This window comes from Scaptodrosophila lebanonensis, unplaced genomic scaffold (genome assembly GCF_003285725.1).
Source record: "Scaptodrosophila lebanonensis strain 11010-0011.00,11010-0021.00 unplaced genomic scaffold, SlebRS2 tig00001415-arrow-pilon, whole genome shotgun sequence".
In the NCBI taxonomy this organism is placed as follows: Eukaryota; Metazoa; Arthropoda; class Insecta; order Diptera; family Drosophilidae; genus Scaptodrosophila; species Scaptodrosophila lebanonensis.
The window spans coordinates 2,880,272-2,900,279 of record NW_022060742.1 but is presented as its reverse complement, the minus strand read 5'-3'; the positions used below and the strand labels follow the sequence as shown (position 1 = coordinate 2,900,279).

At 40.2% G+C, this 20,008-nt stretch overlaps 2 protein-coding genes across 2 annotated transcripts; both read right to left on the bottom strand.

The window, feature by feature from the left end:
* Positions 1 to 1,787: 1,787 nt before the first annotated feature.
* LOC115632877 lies at positions 1,788 to 2,871 on the bottom strand. The gene is made up of 2 exons (XM_030530152.1): positions 2,431 to 2,871; positions 1,788 to 2,369 (listed from the first exon to the last, which is right to left on the bottom strand). The coding sequence occupies exons 1-2, from the start codon at positions 2,839 to 2,841 to the stop codon at positions 2,016 to 2,018; spliced, it is 765 nt and encodes a 254-aa protein (XP_030386012.1). The 5' UTR covers positions 2,842 to 2,871; the 3' UTR covers positions 1,788 to 2,015.
* Positions 2,872 to 3,993: 1,122 nt separating this feature from the next.
* On the bottom strand, positions 3,994 to 6,530 carry LOC115632874 (probable cytochrome P450 4d20). The gene is made up of 5 exons (XM_030530148.1): positions 6,368 to 6,530; positions 5,911 to 6,297; positions 5,255 to 5,324; positions 4,996 to 5,192; positions 3,994 to 4,927 (listed from the first exon to the last, which is right to left on the bottom strand). The coding sequence occupies exons 1-5, from the start codon at positions 6,528 to 6,530 to the stop codon at positions 4,212 to 4,214; spliced, it is 1,533 nt and encodes a 510-aa protein (XP_030386008.1). The 3' UTR covers positions 3,994 to 4,211.
* Between the last annotated feature and the right edge of the window lie 13,478 nt (positions 6,531 to 20,008).

Here is a 20,008-nt window from a genome sequence, read left to right as displayed (position 1 = left end):
ATTGACGTAATCGCGCAGTAGACACATTCCAAGAATTACTTGTACAACAGCCATGCACTGCCCCGTGGCACATAACAAGAGCCTAGGCCGCGCCGATCTAAGCTCGGCCAAGTGGCTGTTGGCCATTAATGTCGCTGCGAAAAATACCATGCCAATTGTGTTAATAAATGAGCACTTGCTTTAGGCCAAGCAGGTGTATTTTTTCCCCCTTCTGCTCTTTTGCTGTTGTGGGCCCTACACACACACACACACACACACACACACCATGTATTGCCATACATGGTGGCAACAACTGAAGAGCCATAAAAGCCAAACGTGTTGTTGGGGAATTCTGCGAGCGGGTGTCTTGACTGTGTGGTGCGGGCTCTTGAGACAGGCTCATAAAAAAGCGGCACAGCTTCAATCGTGGGCTCGCTTCAGCTGCCTTCTCTGCAATGACAAGTTCTGGATAGCACATCGGGATCTTGCCAAGATCTGCTTGTGATACTGCTGCCATATAAGGTCGATAATACACTCGCTGTCTGTTCGCGTACTGTTGCTGACACTTTTAAGCCGATGTCTGATCTCTAAAGTAGCTTCTGACAGGCCTCAATAGTTGGTCATTATTAGCGCTTTAATTTCTTAATAAGATTTCGGTTTTGTGCTTCGCCTATGCATGATCATTTATCAACCTATTTCCTTATTAATCACTTCCAAGACTGACCGTCGAAGAGACGGCGAAAACGGAAGACTGCCGGGCATTGTCAAGCTTTACGGCTGTAATTTTTTTCTGTAGAATTAAGCTCATTAATCAAGCGGCATGACTATGATTTGTGTTACTCTTACATCTGCTCAGTGAGAGTTAAAATATTTACTGGACTTGGCTTCCATAACTGAAAATGTGGTTTCTATTTGTAGTTGGTTGATTGATGTATAACCAAATATTTTTCTTTTATCTTTGCAGGTAAGTTCCATTGTTGTAGAGTGCAAGCCAGAAGTATCGACTCAAATTTTAAGGGGTAAGAAGAGGGCATATTTACTTCACTTGCTCCAATTCCCATGCCACTACTCAAATGTCATATTAAGAAGCAGGAGACATGACGTGAGAAATTTAGATATATCGTAGTTTCATCGAATCGGCCGTACCTTTGTTCGTCTGTATGAACCTCTTGATTTTTTGAATCCTAATTGCTAGGAACACAACATCTAGCATGGAAAATTATTTTATGCATACGCGTTTTAATATTATCAAAAGCCATAAACAAGTTCATTATTTTGAACAGTGGTTCCGAAAAATATGTCTACTTTTTGGATAACTTGTTGGTTGCCAGGCTTACTACATGAGGGAAAAACATTGCCGCAAGAAGATGATCGTCCGTGGCATAAAAGACACTGAACAATGCAGTTAATGCGCATTATCGGCCATAGAAACTATATGTTCAAAAATCCCTTCGAGTAGAATAACATTTTTATTTTATTGCGATATTATAAACAGATTTGGTATTTGTAATTGTATAATGCCTAACCATATGCTATAGTTTTCTCAAAATCATTCAGCTGCAGGAACTATTGGTGTAACAGAGTTTGTTTTAGTTAAAATACTGTGACGGTAGGAGGAGGGTATTTGGAATTCCTTTACTTTTTCTCCCTGATGGGAAATGTTCATCTGAAGTCTAAAGGGTATGTAAGGAGTGAGTGTGCTTGATGTTGGCTTTTGAAATTTCTTGTTTTGCAAACAACGAAATGCATTTGCGAAATTCGAAACTCATCCTGACGACCCTTGCCAGCTTAGGGGTTAATTCATTTGCTTGGGGTTGTTTTCGTTACCGGTTTGGATTTCAATACACGAGTACACACTTAAAATGGCTTAAAACGCTGAATATTTTTTGGGGTCTACCCCTGCACTTGACCGGACTCACTCGCACATACATATCTATTCGTTTATTTGGCAACTATAGCTGTGCGGATGTTTTGCACTTGCTAGCCTCGTCGACGCCTTTGCAGTCGTTCGTACAGGGTCTGCACTTTGGTCGACATTAGTTTAACAAGTTTAAAAGCTGCTTGAACTGATCCTGAATATTGATGGGCTGCGACGTCGATGTTGGCTCCTCGGTGGTTGGCGCCTCTGTTGTTGTTGTTGTGGTCGTTGTTGTAGTTGTGGTTGTGGTCGAGGAGGTACTCTCCGGTATGGGTTTGGGCTTCACGCGCCCATCTAGACAGGCCTGCAGGTAGTTGTAGTTGCCGGCTGTGGCTTCCACATACCTCCTCTCGGCCGTATGCATGCATTGTTCGTGCTGCAAGTCGATGACGCGATAGCGCTCCTGCAGCAAAGTCGCAGACTCCGACGCATTGCCAGAGATGGTATAGGTGGCGATGGTGTTGTTGGAGCCCTGCATTTTAAAGGATAATTAATAATCTTTCTGAACGAGAACACTCAACACTCTCACTTACCACACTGGCATGGCAGTTGAAGGAGTCGAGGGTGCCGTTGACGCGACTGCAAGCACTCAAGGCCTCACACACACGCTCCGCGGTGCTATCGATCTTGCGACGTGTGGGCAGGAAATCATTGTCGATGCCCTTCCGCGCCAGCTGTGCCTTTTTGAGGCAATCGGCATAGTCGCCACTGTACTTTTCTCCAATCAGATTCGATTCTCCGATGTAGCCGGCAAAGCAGGCCACCGAGGTCGTGGGATCGCGACGAGTGACGCGGGAGTTGAAGAAGAGGCGGGTTAGGCTGTCCTGGGTGGGCAGACCCACATAGGGTGGCAATGGTCTCACAATGGCCTGGGCCGGAGCCACCAGAGCTGATGCCATCAGGAGTAAAGGAGCGGCGATTGTCCACGAATTTGAGCAGAACATCTTGGGTTGTCTGATCTACAGTCGGCCACGATCGGATTCGGTTTGTCGCAGTGCGTCTGTTGAATAGGCTTTTATATGCAACCCGTGCTAGCAGCCAGATAAGAAAGTGATGTGATTTCCTTTGCAGCCAACGATCAAGCACGCTTATCAGTTAGCAAATTTTCTATTCTTCATTGGGTTTATCTCTTTCGCTAAGGGGCATACGCACGCTGCCGTCAGCGGAGTCCGTGTTTATTTGCTCACATATGTCACCGGATGGAAGTAGGCTACGACATGCAATCCATGCCTTCCACCTTTCTTCGCTCCCAAGCCCCATAAATTGAATGCTCCATTAAGAAGTTGCTTCCTCCCATTGCACATTTCATTTATTGCTTGTGTACGATCATAATTTTTATTTGGTACTTTCCTCTAAATTTCGAGGCTAGAATGCGCCACGGTGTGAATACCTAATTATAGCAACAAATATTTGGACCGTGTAAATACCTACAGTAATTTATGAGAGATAAACTTTAGTTTATGAACGACACTGCGCTCATTCGCTATACAAATAGCTCTTGATGCTCAGTGGCTCTGCTCTGACGCCGTGCCACTAATTCCCCAAGACTAATTCTATAATTGAGACAAATATTGGCCGAGTGATGATTCAGTAGTGTTGTGAGTTACGCAAGGTGCTGAATAAAATGCAATTGCACTTTGTATTGGGAAGGGGGAAATTGCTAATAAAATGGAATTGAGGTTAATAGGGGATAGTTCAGTTTTGCTTAGAAAAAGGAGCTTTAGTTAAGCTTTAGCTGCGAAAGGAGAGAATCGGGGACTGGGACTTCTCTTCGGGGTGGCCGGCGAGCCTACCTGTGCCAGAGTATCGTTGCATCCTTAAATTGTTCTTACCATCCTGGAGAAAATTATGAATCACATCTAGTTTCAGTTTCGAGTCCTAAACAAGAAGCTCAGCTTCACAGGACATGTGAAGAGGACAATAAAAATGTGAACTTATTCCAATCACAAATCAATAACATTTTCGAGCTACATGTTTGAAAAAAGGATTTAAGTAACTGTATGTTTTATTATTTTCAAAAATTGCATGTTCACGAAATGAAAATCTAAATTTAAAGATTACAATTAAATTATTTAGTATGTAATATCTCAGCCCAACTTAAGTACTAAATGTTTGTATAATCATGGAGTTGTTATCATTTGTTAGGACCTCCTTGTCTTAATATAAGCCCCATCACTATTTACCTTCACATCAGGGTATTAGGCCTATGTCTAAACAGTTATCCTAAACAAAATTTGTTGCTAGTCTTAATGAATAAAAAGAATTTTTAAAAACATTCTTAACTCCTCCAAATGTTGGCAGCGAAGTCGTTCGTTTATGGCCGCGGCCTTAGCCCCACATTCATGCCCACCGGGGAGCGCAGTATGAAGTTCATCATGGGTTGGACATCGTCACCCAAAGGTAGAAGCTCGTAGTATCTCAAAACCTTGCTGATCATTGCCTTCAGCTCTAGCATGGCGAACTTCTGGCCTATGCAGTTCTTTGGACCCGCACTGAAAGGCACGTAAGCAAACGTCTTCCGTTTACTGTCCTCGTCGTCAAGTCCGTCGAGAAAGCGCTCGGGCTTGAATTTGAGTGGCTCGGGGAAAATGTCGGGGTCGCGTTGCGAATAGAAAATCACCAAATAGATGCTGGTGTTGGCTGGAATGGTCTGCCTGCCTATTTGCAGCGGCTTGTTGGTGTGGCGACCCACCGCCGGCACCGGAGGATGCAATCGCAGTGTCTCCTTAATGACGCACTCCAAGTACTTGAGCTGCTGGAGCTGCGCCATGTTGACGGGAGCGCTGCGATCATTGCCCAAGACTTCGATTAGCTCGGCATACAGTTTCGCCTGCACCTCGGGATGTCGGGAGATGCAGTGCAGCGCATGGGACACACCACTCGTAGTGGTGTCGTCGCCCTCAAACATAAATGTGTCCACCTCCTCGCGAATGTCCGCATCGCTGAGGGGGGCTCCATTTATGGACGACTGCAGCAGAATGTCTAGTAGAGCCATTTGCGACTTGGTCCCCACATCGTCATCTCCAATGCCTGCACATGGGGTGGAGGGGGAGGAGGTTGTTATTCCAGCGAAAACTGTGGTGGAGATATTAACTTACTCAGCGGCTTATAGGTTCCAGCTGCCTTGGCACGTTCCACCTGCTCGCGACGCTCACGTATAACCTTGTCGGTAAATTCATGCATGACGCGAATGTCTTTGCGAAGCTTGTTGTAGAGCTTCGGCGCCGTTAGCCTAAAGATCCAGTCAGAACGTTGCGAGAACTTGAACATGCGATCGGGCTGTATGTAGACAACGCTGCAAAGCTCAGCAAAATTATCAATGGAATAGGGTACTAGCTGCGTATTTATTCTACACACCTCTTGAGTGCCTTTATGTAGGGAAAGTCGGGATCGCTTTGTGCATTCACCTGCACACCCATGGCTGTCTCTGCAAATGAGGATAGATGTACGATAATCATATAGGTGTGCTTCGTACCGACTTTTTATTACGGGTCCTTACTATTTTCCCATTCCCAAATCATCGCTAACATAGCGATAGATGTAAAGAACCACCCCCACTCTAAATTAAATGTTTCTGAATAGCGAAAATATATTATATGCTATTGATATTACTTTCGCTGCATAATTTGCAACCCATAAAAACCGAAGTGTTGACATCAAATACCTTTTAAATGTAACCTAGAGAGCAGCAATATTTCAGTAACAATTTCCCTCCAAAAACAGTTCAGAGAAACGCACTTGAAACTGACATTTTAAGCATCGCAAAAGCATAAGTACGTTGCTGGCAAAGATCAGAGTTGACAGAAAGATCACTTGATTAAAGATTTCTCCATAAAGTTTCAGAAAAATTAAGTAACTTGTCAATTTGTTCAACTATTTTAAGGCAAATCGGTAGCATTTTCTACAAAAAAGCATTTGCAAATTCGACTTTTCACTTTTCACGAATTCAATAATTCACGAATTTGTGTGCAAAATATTTTCCCATTTAATGATTTGGCTTTCCGAACACCCACCTGTTATCACATCCAGTGCAGCCAACGAGACAATCGGAAGCATATCCACTATTGTCCCACCGTCGGCCCATTGAGCCAGCTTGTCCACCATAATTCGACTCTGTCGGTCCATAATTTCCAGATAATGCTCCAGCACCTTGAAGTGGAAGGCAGTGGTGAAAACTTTACGCCTTGCATGCCACTTCTTTCCCACACTCAGCAGCAGGCCATCATTTAGGAAGGGTCGCAGAAACAGATACATGCGACCCTTCTCCAACAGGGTGGTGCTACTCAATATGCTCTCGAAGTAGCGCGCATCCATGGTGTAGACGAGCGAGTCGTTGAGTATCCACAGTCGAAATGTCTTGCCATATGTCTCGAACATTTGGCCCACCCAGCTAATAATATCTGCAGTCGAGTGAAAGTTGTTAATGCATTTGGCCAAGAAGTCTTGTTAGTTCACACCCTTCTCACTCACTTTCTGCGCCCAGCTCCAGCGCTATGAGGCCGCAGCCAACCAGGGGCAGCGATCGGGGGCCATTAATGCCCGATTTCAGGAAGGTTGCGACCCGCACGCGCTTTTGCGCAAAGTCCCAGGTCAGCAGCAAGATCAGCGCTCCAATTAGCAATTCAAGAAACATAATGCGCTTTATAATTACAACTATATTATCTACCTATACGAGTCTGTACTGGTCCGTAGTGTCGCGTCTTCTGTCGCGATGTTGCCGCCGCTGCGAGTGCCACGAAACTGTGCTATCAAATTTAGCTGAAACAGCTCGAGCTCGGGCTGCGCGACACTCGCATTTTAATTTCGATTTTAGAATATAACATTGGCGGAACCGGTTTCGTCTTCGGTTTTGTTTTTTTGAAACACGCTGAGATTGCAGCTTTGTTTGTTTCGAAACGGTTTCGAATACAAGTCGACAGCTGAGCTGCCGCAGGTCTATGCGAAGCATATAGCCATGCGTACAGGTGTGTTTCGGGTAGCTCGACAAACAGTTGATCAGCAGGCATTGATAGAATCGTACAGTGGCAGAAATCAGCAGCATGCGTAGTCAGGGATCGGGATCGAGTCAGTTCTGATTGAAGAAATTCTTCAATCAAATATTTATGTGAAATGAAACATGAATATAGGGAGTCTTTAGTTATAGGCAAGAAGGCTAGCCCTGCCCTGACTTTAAAATAAGAATAAAATAGTATAATACTGTTAACTTTTTACTTGCATTAAATAATGCAACTGAGTTGGATAGGTAGGTGAAAAATTATATTAAAATCGCTAATCGTGTTAATTAATTATTCTTTACGAAATTGTCAAATGAGGTTCAATTCCAATTATAGATTTCGAGCATCACTTCAGCTGTGTTCCCACAGCCAAATAATTTTTACAAAAACCTTTTATAAACTTGTTCATCAAGTCATTATATTTCAATGATAATATTACATAAAATAAACTATAATACTGTCAGTTTGTCTCACCTTTATTGTTCCATTGAAGTATTGGAGAGTTTTTTCTCAAATTGTACGCATGTTTAATATCGATTATGGAACACTCTGTTTAATATTTGGAAATTAAGTGATAAGTCTTTTGAATTTAACTTCACTTTCTTAAATACATCCTCACATGTATGTACATAAAATGCAAATTATTTTCATCTTATTTTGTGTTGAAATTATTTGCAAATCTGACCTTACTTTAAGGCATTCATTTAATTTGCATGCCATAGCCAGTAAGCCCCATAAGTGTTGAGAAACGGGAGTTACTTATGGTGGTTAGTACTATTATTAACTTTTCATTCACATTGGAAATTGTTTCTGCATGTCTGAAAAATTATAAAAATATAATATACAAGTATGTACTATACATATCAAATATTTGTTGGCTATTTAAAGTCTGAACCACAAACCTTTTTGGAATAAATTAGTTTATTCAAAAGTTAACGTTCAAATTTGTTAATCTTAGCTTGTCATTGAGTAACAAATACGAGTTTTTTAACAATTTTAGTACATTTTTAAACTAATTGCTGTTATTAAAATGGGATTTGCCTGTAAATAAATCCAGTTTTCTAGTTGACAATGAAGCGTTTTGTATGATTGAATTTAATGATTCAATGCCACTGGATTGCTGTCAAAACAAAGCAAAGGAAGGATGAAAGGCTAAATAATTAACAATAATTAAGAAAAAATAGAATATATGCATTTTTCAGTAATTAATTTCAGTAATACGCATTGACTGCAATTGCGCTTGCAAATAACTAGAACTACTAAGTATATTTAACATAATACTTAGTTGTATTCTGAAATTGCAAACCAGTTCAAGGCTAGAAAGACTCTTCGGACTGCATACTATGTATAGTACAAGTATGTATGCATGTACATATTTACAATGAAAATCAATTAGCAGCCAAATTTATGCGCGAGACTGACTTCTAGACGGGGAACGTCTACTGCTTGGTCCGGAAAACAGGAAACGGTAGCGGCTGCCTCGCAAGTCAAACATTAATTCAAGCAGCACTTGCTGTTCTGCTTATGCCCAACAAAAACAAAAACAAGAGCAACAACAACAACAACGACAACATGTAGAATGAAAGTGCAAGACTTTGAAGACACAGCTGTGACAAACGGGAGTGTGGATGGGAGGGGGAGGGGGTGGGGGTGGGGCTGCAGTTGAATAAACTGCTTGCAAAGCAGACGTTCAATGTAGTTGTTGTCTTTGTTGCTGTGACTGTTGCTGTTGTTGTTCTCCTCCACCTTCTTGAACTTGGCATAGAGTTCATTGTATGGAGTCAGTCAGCCGGCAGGGGGCGCTCTGCAGCGCATTCACTTCGCGGTCAATTAACGCAGGCAAAGACAAAACGGAACATACAGCTTATACGAGTACGTACATACATATATATCTACCTCCATGCCTATGTACAAATATGTATAATACTTATATACTGGCATGCAGAAGAGCTGCACATGATCCCAGAAAACCCGTCTATTTTGTGAACGTGCCAGCAGAAGTTCACAAACTCTCAATGAAGTCAAAGGAACATCAGAACATTTAAAATCTCGAACAGAGCCTTATTATAACTTAACTTAAGCACCATTTAAGGAACTTAGCTTCAAATGCGTAACTTGCACACACTTTTTATAAATAAATAAATTTTGTAAATATTATGAAAACAATTTAAAAATAAAAATAGGTATTTGTATATTTAAAAAAAAAGAAATATTATAAAACAGTACTCATTAGAGCTACAAAAAACAGGTACCAATGAAAAGGTCAAAAACTAACTCTTCGAGTTTCAAGAATACGATACAAAATGTTTAGTGAATTATTTAACTTTTTTTGTAAATAATAATTCATTTCGTGACTTTGCTCGTCATTTCTTATCACGCGCGCAGCTCTACCGCGTGTGCTTTTTGGCTGCAGGCTCCAATCCCAACCGAGTCCCGAAACAAGTTATCAAAACTTTTGACTCTAACAAAACGGTAAACACCGCTCTATATGCATGAGTCAAATCATTTTTTTTTTTATTGTGAAGTAAACAAAATCTGTTGACTCATGATTTTCCCATGACGTGTGATTTTCCACTGTTTGAACACAGAACGAGAAACAAAACGAAATAGAATAGAATTTTAAGTTAATTATGCGGGCATTGAATGGATCCCAGGTATCAATCAATAAAAGAAATGAAAAGCTCGTGGCTGCCAGAAAAGAAAAACAGAAATAAAACTGGTATGCCTGACAAAATTAAGCATAAGCCACACCCACTTGATAAAAAAGTCAGGCCAGGCCACACGCCAGGCACGTACCGTTTCATTTGGCATCCTATGCCGCTGCTGCCCCCATAATCCTGCCCCACGCCCGCTCCCACTACCGATCCCCGTTGAATTCTGCACCACGTCAATTAAATTTGCATGCCTTCTCGACGTCATCGCTTCGTCTCTCTCCTTAGACGTCTGCCAAATAAAACAAAAGTCTTCCCTGTCGTCGCTATCGTCGACACTGATGTCTGCGTCAGTCTGCATTTTTGGATTGGGCTGTCTGTGGGTTGTGCCCATCAGTGAGGACTTCTGCTGTCTGTTGTGTTTGCTTTGCCAAAAAACGCATGTTTCCTGCTTCCCTTCTGCAACCCATACACACACTCATCCAAGTCTTGCCAACGCCAGACAGACAGACAGACAGACAGACAGAGAGACAGAGAGCTCATCTCCCCTTCTGCCTTACGCTCCACTTGCCATCGACAACAAACAAAGGCAAGTTTGTTTTGACGCGTTTGCCATGCGTTTTCGTTACTCTGGCAACCGGCAAATGTGTCTGCCAGTTTCCGAGTGGGGGACATTTTTGGGGGCGGCAGACATTTGGGGGTTGTGTAGCACATGGCTACAAGCTGCATTATGTGCCGGCTTTTGTGCGCCTGTCCCGAACAACGAACAGCTGTTGTATTCGTGTTGTTAGAATGTGTTGCTAGTTGTTAGCAACATGCTGCTGCAACATCACAGCAACTGACAGCAACATTTTGTGAATCATTTCAATAAATATTTGAATCTTAAATGTATTATTTATTCAAGTTTGTGCTCTTAAATTTGATGACTCAGTAAAAACAAAGACGAGTGATAAAATCTGTGAGACGCTGGCACTTTTTGATAATTTCAATTATTTAATTTTAATTTACTACTTCATAATATTTTAGTTAGTTGTTTGGTAATCGAACTCTTCATAAGAAACTGTTCATTTACAACAAAAGATAAACTTCAATGAGCACATAATATGCAAAAAAAAACTAGCCCTTACTTAGGTGATACTGTAAGTACTCAGGAAATCCGTTAAGCCTCTCATAAAAGAATACACATACACTCAATTCTGTTTTTACACGGTCTTTTTTACTCGAATTTCATATAACACGGTTTGAAAATTAAAAATTGCATATATACATAGTTCTTTAGAGATAAGGATTTTCAAACCGTGTAAAAGAATTAGGCGTATTAGATATAGATATTCAGCTTATTCGATTTTCTACGGCACAATAATTATTAATATATTTTCCTTTCAAAAAATTGGCTTATGCTCTGGCTCAAAACTCCCTCCTAACTGGCCACACAGATATGCCAAAAATATAGATGGTGGAACTACCTTAATTCCTAACCAGGAACCATATCCATAAACTAAGGGGGCCATCACAATGGGCCCTTTTTATTCTGCGAGGGATCTAGCCGAACTTTATTGACATTAATTTGACCAACTTAGGGACTGCATTGTTTTTCCATTGTTTAAATTAGGGATTTATAGGACCTGCTGATTGCGGCTGACTTTGAAGCGTAGTTTTTTCATTGCCATTGCTCGAATATTTCTAGACACACACTCAAAATAATTGTTAAATAACTTGTATATACTTATACATATATGCAAAAGTCGCTGACCAACACCCCTTTCACTCAACGCTTTGGCCAAAACGCTTACGCCATCAACTGCTGGCTGCCAATGCTGGCAAGCATTAACAGAAAAAAGCAACAATAATAAACAACAATTTATTGCTGAGACACACCTTGAACTTGAGGTGAAATTTGTAAGCATAACCCACAATTACAATTAAATAACAATTTGGCTAAAGCTACTCGAAAAAAGTGGTCGAAACAGAAATTGTTTATAAGTTTTGTGTGGAAAGGTCAGTGTGCGAAAAGAAAATGCATGGAAATAGTAAAAACAGCTTTTGAAGCTCGCTCGGACTAAAGCGTTGACGCTGTAATTTTCTGTCATTATGGTGAGAAAAACACAAAAGCGTACTGGTGGGTATTTGAGCTCCCTTGAGACTTGATCTTCGAGCCAAATGAAATTGTGCACTTAAATGAAAGACAGAAGGAAAGGGGAGAGAAGAGAGAAGGGAAGAGAAAAAGAAAACTGCGCGTGGGAAAGTGTTAAGCAATTGGCAAGTTCCCCTCCCCGCTCGATTGGCTCTCTTGGAGCTGCGCAGGCGTGCGGTTTTCGTTTGTTGCCCGATTGCCGAGCGTTTTGCTTGGGTTCGGCTTTGTGGCAGCCATAAAAGTCTTCATTACTCTCAACTCGAGCGCCATTTCGTGAGTAATTGTCACTTGAGCGTTGACTCGAGTGCCACTTGATGTTGCCAAAATGTTGCACTTGAGTTCCTCCGCGGCTTGCAAACCCCCTGGGACTCGTGTTGCATAAGTCTCTTCGCCTGACTCGCCGCTAATTGCTTGCTCCTTTATTTTTATTTTTGCTGACTTTAGCAGTTTGTTTTGCTTGCGATTTATGTGACATTTCATTATGATAATTGTCTTGATGACTGTTTGTATTCCTGACACTTTACCTGAGCTGCTCATGACTGAACGATAGCTTGTCAGCTTTTTTAGCTTTTGTTTTCATTATTCTGCGGTTTCGCATCAAGTTCGACACTTCTGTAAATCAAAACGCCTGCATATACTTGTACTTAGTGCGAGTATTATGGCGTAGCCGTCAAAATGCACATTAATATAAGCAGTTATTACTATTATTACCATTAGTTGTGCGATGTTATTTATTCAGCCTTAGCACGCTGATATTTATTTAACCTTGTTTAAAGCGCTTGTTGTAAAGAGTCTCCGAGGGTCGCACAGCCAGGCAATTAAAGCGCGATTTTAGCAGCTAATATGCATTAAGTTGGCAAGGGGCAAGGTCTTTCAAATATTTCCACCGTAAGCCAAATATTTTGCAGACCTTCCATGCTCTATAACTGAAGCTAGCCTGTTCGACTGTATGAACACCCTTCAAATGCAGACTTTAAGACCTGCAGTCAACAAACTTAGCATGTGTTGGGTATATCATGTAATACACCTAATTCTGTTTTTACACGGTCTTTTTTTTACACGATTTTGAAATAACATGGTTTGAAAAAATTTCATTTATATTTCTTTAGAGCTTAGGAACCAATCACCTATTTTTGCATATGATCAATGTCTTTTTTACACGGTTGTTTCTGGAACCAATCTACCGTGTAAAAACAGAATTAGGTGTATATATTGTGCAACATATTGTTTTTCTCTCCTAACCATATGTTAGAATAGGGACTATTGACATACAAACTCTCCATAATACCATAATAGTTTATTCATTTATTGGATTTAAATGTATTTAATTAAACATAACTATATTTAATAGGCTCTATGACTATTCTGATGATACAGCTCCCTACTCAACCATTATCAATTGGATGCAAAATTCAGAGCCAGAGTTTCATTCTCTATACACAAAACTGTTTGTCCAGACTGATACTGATTGGTTATCAACACACAGTTGAAAGTGTTGGAGCTAGTATATTATACAATTGAGTATATAGAGTATACAATTGAACGCTATATTTCATAAGAATGGCTTGCAATTCTCATGGTCTCTACCATTTCCATGAGTCTCTTAGTATAAGAGAAGCTTCCCCGCATGATATAAAACCATTATGTATAGACTTGTTACATGCCAAGCCGATTACAAAACACAATGCTGCAAGTTTCCGAGACAAAGTCAGTCGTCTGTTTCTTTCCTCCTTCTCAGCTTGGTTTTCTTACGTGTCGAGCCTCCATAAAGCTTGGAGCTCAACACCGAACGCCTCAGATCGCGTGCAATAATTTATGCCGCGCCAAATAGTTTATAAAACAATTCATTTTGTTATATCATGAACTTCATGAATTTGCAAAAATTATCCACTGTATAAACAAATCAGCGCGATTATAGGCCTTCGCAGATACATACCAGTATGCACGAGTATGTAGGTAGTCGATCGCGTGCAAAAACTCGACTCCGTCTTTTACTTGTATGTAAAAAATAAATGAAAATATCAAAATTTTAATTATTTTGCCAAGTAATTCAATTACAAAACGAGCGGCGCAGCTTCATTAGCATCGTGCATCAAATTCCCATTATGGGTGGAAGTGCCCTTAGATTTTCGCCATGGCCTGCACTTTTTCGCCGACATTATGCAAACAATAACCAGCGAGCACTTTGCCAACAACAGCCGGCAATGGAAAACTTCGTGCTTCACTAATTTTCACCATTTCATTAGTGGTTGGCGCTCGATGTAATGTGTTGAAAGCGCGAAAATTTGCAGCAATGCAGCAACAAAAACAAAACAATTTACGAGGGTGTGTGTCTGTTTGTTTGCTGGTTGGGTTGGATTGCGATTGCGATTGGGATTGGGATTGGAATGGATTTCATAACATTTGCGCTTCTGACCTGACGCTTGCGGGCTGAGCCAGGAGCATATCGAGGAGCGTTGCGCTAATGTCACGGGTTCGAAAGTCTCGAGCCACACCTTTTTGGTGGCCACCACTCAAACTAATTGCTTGCTGAAACTATTCCGAAAGCAATTAGTGTGCAGTGGAGACATCAACAGAAATGACGGTCGAAGTGAACTACAAACTACGGTTCTACTGCTCTATAATGGCAGCAGAGGAAATATTTACTGCCATTTGGAAGTCTACTTGAATTTGTTACTAGAAATGAAGAGCTCCTCTTAATCGACGGTAATTTCTTAATAGTTGAAGTTTCTTTTTAGCAGTTGCCGATATTTGTTCTAATATTGTGTCGACACAAATATATACGAATTATATTCCATTATCTTTTACATGGCTCTGAGGCGATTAAAAGATTTATTTAGTGGTAATAGAATTCATTGAAAAATGTCGTCAAAATATTCCTCAACTAAATAACGCGCTTCGTTTTTAAAGGTGCATAAGCATTGGATATATTCCGCATCAATTATATGATTGTGGTGTTGATCTTAGTTTATTTTGTAATCCTTCGATCAGTGGTTAAAGAATTCTGGGGACTGCGTCCCATATTATCCATATGCTGACTATATTTCTACAGTTTGTTGTAGATTCCAATACAAATAGACTCCCAAAAATAGCATTTCACAAAACCTAATTTAAAATTTTCTAAATTATTTTTTAGTCGCAGTGAATATGCATTTATTTGCAAATTTAATTCCAAAAGCTATACTGTGAACAAACAAAAATTCGAAAATCTGTAGTAGAATAAAAACCTTCGAAGAAGCTTTGGATTTGATATTAAAACCATTAGATCAGATCATTTACCAACTGAAGAACATGTGTAGGATTATAGAATTGTTAGATAAATAACAAAGTGACACTTGTATTTAGTTACTTTTGCAAACTCAATTCCAAAAGCTGTACTGTGAATAAAAAAATAATATACAAGTAAGAACCAATGAAGAAGCTTTGGCAACCCTGGCATTAGTTTAGTCTCAATCGAGCTATTGAATAAAAATTGTGCCCTGTATTTCATTACTAATCGCACTTCTTTTCCACAAATCTAATATTGTTTCTTTATAATAAATCATTCAAGTGACAGATCAGAACTAGTGAAGTTTATAAAGGTATGGATTTGATATTAAAACCATGGATCAGATCATTTTACCAACTGAAGAACGAGCGTAGAACAATGGAATTGATTGAAAAAGAACATAAAGTAAGATTTGTATTCAGTTATTTTTGCCAACTCAATTCCAAAAACTGTACTGTGAATAAAAAAATAATATAAGAAGCCATGAAGAAGCTTTGGCAACCCTGGCACTAGTTTAGTCTTAATCAAGTTATTGAATAAAAATCGTGCCGTTTATTTCCTTACTTCACTTCTTTTCAACAAATCTAATATTGTTTCCTTATAATCAATCATTCAAAAGACAGATCAGAACAAGTGAAGTTTATAAAGTTATGGATTTGATATTAAAACCGTTAGATCAGATCATTTTACCAACTGAAGAACGAGTGTAGAACAATGGAATTGATAGAAAAATAACATAAAGTAACATTTGTATTTAGTTATTTTCTCTTCAACAAGTTTGACTGTAGCAAGCAGTAGTAGATATAGAAGTCAAGATATTCGCGTGCTGGCAAATGGGCCTGCGACCATCCATCAAAATGGACTGCTCTCCTACTTGGCTGCACTTTGACCTTTGCCACGATATCTCAGAAGTTCGATAAGCGATGGGGCTGTTTGTCTGCAATTTGGCCATTAGTTGCGCTTTTCCTTTGATTTGCCGGTCGGCACAAATCCATTTGCACAAATCAAACGTGAGGCGTGTGTGGTTTTATTTAAGATTTGCAGTTAGGCGCTTACAATCTATACTTGTGGCAATCAAAGCCAGTCGAATGCATTCGCTGCTGATTTGCAATTTGTTTCGCAATTTTCAGCATGTACGTTAATTGAATTTCGCAAACAGATGAGCTGTTGATCGTTTTGTGGCCGCCATCATTTGCATTCGATTTGCATAAATAGATCCAAGCCCCCACCCGCCCCTCCCCCCTCTATCCGCTATCCCCTCCACCCATGAGTTCCCACTTGCCATTCATTCAAATGCTGCGGTCTGGAACGCGTCGACCTGATTTTCATTTTCATTGTGGAGCGCAGCCAGCTAGCGAGCACTCGACCCACTCAAGCGACAAACAAACACACTTACACATATATATATATATGTATACTATATGTAAGTATGTATATACTGGTGTGGTGTGTTTGATATTTTGTTTAGATCCGCGCGGCGTCAAAAATGCCAAACGAGATTGTCGTCGAAGGCTGCTGCGCAGGCGCGATGCAAACTCGTTTGCTGCTGAAAACGAAATTAAACGGCGGCCCAGGAGCTGCAAATGTGTCGCGTGAGCTGTTGCTTTTATTGTTGTTGTTGTTTCTGAATGCATAGTGCATTGGTTACGGGAAGAAATTTCGGAGTTATGGAAATCTAGCCAAGTCAACCAGCTTGTACAATGAAGTGCGTACTTTTTTATAGAAGAGGCGATTATCTGTTAAGTTCCACTTAGCTGTTTGTTTTATTTCATTCCAAGGGAGACAATGATTTCAATCCAAGCTCTTTCTGTTTATAGTCCGCAAAGTAATGCTAGCATTAAACTGAGTTCCGAGTGCGCCTTAGTCTCGTTGTTGATGTAACTGTAAATATATATCAAAGCTAACATTTCTGTAAACTCTCGCCGCACTCGGCAATGAAAGGCAATAATATATAGTATGTATACAACTGTCAGGACTGCAACAAGGATGTAGCCTATTTATCCTGAAATTCATATTTTTATAACCTGTACCCGTAGGGTAAAAAGGCTATATTAGGTTTGTGCAAAGTGTGTAACAGGCAGAAGGAAGCATATCCGACCCCATAAAATATATATATACTTGTATTCTGAATCAGCATCGATCTAGACATGTCCGTGGGTCCGTCTGTTTGGATGAACGCAAGGAACTCAGATACTATAAAAGCTGGAACAACCAAGGTTGGTATCCAGATTCTCCTGGGTCCGAAAAGGGATGAGTTTATTTTATTTTTTGGAATTTTGCCCCCCTCCCCCCGCTACAGAATTTCGTCAATACCGTCCACCGTACCGAGCTGACTCGACTGTAGCGTTCTCTCTTGTTAAATTCTATATAATTGCGCAGAATCAACATTTCTTGCCACTTGCTAAAGACAATAGAGTTTATAGGTTTCAAAAGTAAATATTTGTAGAAAATTGTATCCAAGGAAAAACTGTTCAAATCCTTTATTATCTCTATACGTACTTTTTGTTATTTCTATAAAACAAATCAGAAATGTGTAGACAAATCATAAGCTGCATCGGTTACGAACTGTTCTCAAATATATATTTTAAAATAGACATAGACTTTCCTCCTATTGGCTTAAACTTGCTTCAAAAATAAAAACTCATGAGCCAAACTAATTTAAATGGCTTTCATGTACAATATGAGATGCCTATTTAGCTCTATATCACATAAAATAGCTCTGAATAGCGCCAGTTGTGATAACTAGTTCTGTGAATCACAACTGTTGGCAACTATTTAATATTGTTATTAATTCGCATACCACTGACTACTATATGAATAGAGTTCAGTTAAGGGATATTGATATTGCCGATATCGGAACAATCTATTAACGGATCAAAATTAATTCAGTTAACATACATGTGTATATTCATTTTGTAAAAGTTCAAACTATTTTCTTCCACAGAAATATAGTTACACTGTAAAAAAAAATCGCATGTGAATTGTGTGTAAACAAAATCGACAGCTGCCCATCCTTTCTCTGTTGCTGACAAGACGACAGCAGTCGAGTGCCTGTCAAAATTTCCTAATTAATATGCAATTTACCTGTCAGTTGTGTTTACCTGCCGCCGCCTTTTAGCTAAGCACACAAATGCATAAAGCACGCACACATCCACATTTTACCTGCTTGGTCGCCCAGGTGTTAAGCAGCGGCAGGGCCGCTTATCAGAGGCCAGCGTCGATCGCGGTTTATTCGTCGGGCGACTGCTGCCGCGTGCAGTTGTGTTTTTCTTTGTCTCGCTTCTCTCGTTGTTGGTCGGCCACTGCGCTCCAAACTGTGTCAAGTGCTTCTCAAACTATTGTGTAAGTGTGCGCCGTTTCCTCAACATTTGTCAACATTTGTCAGAACTGTGCGCGAGCCTCCGCTTGTCTTCTTCTTTCTCTCTTTTTAAATTGCGAAATTGAAACAAGTTCTGGCTATAACGGTGTAGTTATTGCTTGCTTTTATGCATTATAAATTGGCCAATTCATTTTATTGTATAGTACGTAAGCAGGAATTATGAAGCCGCACATTGACTCATGCTGAGCCTCGTTCGTTGAGCGTCGTTCCCGCTTACGCTCAAGAATTGACCGAAAATTCTCGTTGAACTTGTGACTAATGTTGGCCAATGCGGCCGGGGCCAGAGTCTGGGCCACGGCTTTGTGAAAAATCTTTGTATAACGGTGCCGGTTACAAAGAGATCGTTATAAAAACAAAACTGACAACAACAGCGTTTCAGTTAGTTGTGCGATTGTTGTTGCTGCGATCTGCGATGATGATGGACAAAGACAATGTTTGATGAGCGCCAATTTATCAGTGGCATTCGGTGAATAGAATGCTAAGGCGCTTATATAATGCCAGCTAGTTATGATAAATGCCAAATGAGCGGCCAAACAGCTGACAAGCGAAGGTTGCACAGCTACTTAGTTGTGTTTGAAGATCTCTTCACACAGATTAAATTTGAATTAATCAAACTACACAAAAAAACTAAGCCAAGGCCTTACAACTTGGCCGCTTTGGTGCACATTTTTATGCTCTTTAAACATTAATCCACGTGCAACTTAACGTTTAAAGTCTTCAACGAAATTCTTCAAAAAATCCTCGACTCAACATTGTCAGTTCTAGGAAAAAGTGCACACGAAACCAATTTTTCCACCAACTGCAAAAAATTAACGAGTCTTTTCCTTTTAAAATGTTATCCATGATATTGGATAGGGCTTTGAAATGATGGAAACTTTTAAGGAATTTACAAAGTTTTTTAGTTTTTAAATTTAAAAGAATGTTTAAAAACTACAATTTTGCTTAAAACTATTTTACACGCATATTTCTTGTGAAATGAATCAGAACTGTTTTCCCTTAAAGTAGTGGCCAACAAAAATGAAACAACACAAGTACTATCTGCTTTGAAGTTCGTTGCACTTTTCCCAATCATTTCGAAAATCTGAAACTCACATTTGATTTACAACCACCTGCAGCCCATTTACGATTGCCATATAAATACAAATCCCATTAATATTCCAAAAGGGGAGACTCAAACTTTATCAATAAAAAAAAGTTGCCCACTGCGATACGATAATAAACGACCAACGAACTATTAAAAAATATCTCACTTTATCGCCAAAATGGTCGCCGCTCGCCTGTGTTAATAAATGGTCATGGCCCCTATTAAAGGAGAAAGTTGTGGAAAATCTCCGCCGCGCTTCCTGTGAATAGAATGCAATCGACAATTTCGTTTTTCTGCACCTAAATGGGCAGTAAAAGTAAGGAAAACCAATAAGGCAGGCAGGCAGGCAGGCAGGCACACCAACCATGGCCCTCATTAGTGGTGCAGAAAATGCCGCGTCACGATTTTCCTATTAATGGCTGGAAGCCCAGGCACATGGGCAGCACCACCATCAGCACCACAACAACAACAACAACAACAAACGATTTGCTCCCATTGAGGAAAAAACGCACGTTTTGCACTTTGCTGCAGTCGATCCGAACGAGAGTGCAGGCCAGCCACCAAGCTACACTCAGAGAAATGCGGTTGATGGGAAAAATCA

What these genes read in the sequence shown, in the direction of transcription:
- LOC115632877 (XM_030530152.1), bottom strand. Translation starts at nt 2,841, where the DNA reads ATGTTCTGCTCAAATTCGTGGACAATCGCCGCTCCTTTACTCCTGATG. An exon ending in TCAACTGCCATGCCAGTGTG is followed by an intron (nt 2,370 to 2,430) that starts GTAAGTGAGAGT and finishes TTTAAAATGCAG; the next exon opens with GGCTCCAACAACACCATCGC.
- LOC115632874 (XM_030530148.1), bottom strand. Translation starts at nt 6,530, where the DNA reads ATGTTTCTTGAATTGCTAATTGGAGCGCTGATCTTGCTGCTGACCTGG. An exon ending in TGCACTGGATGTGATAACAG is followed by an intron (nt 5,325 to 5,910) that starts GTGGGTGTTCGG and finishes CCTCATTTGCAG; the next exon opens with AGACAGCCATGGGTGTGCAG. An exon ending in TGGAACCTATAAGCCGCTGA is followed by an intron (nt 4,928 to 4,995) that starts GTAAGTTAATAT and finishes CCCCATGTGCAG; the next exon opens with GCATTGGAGATGACGATGTG.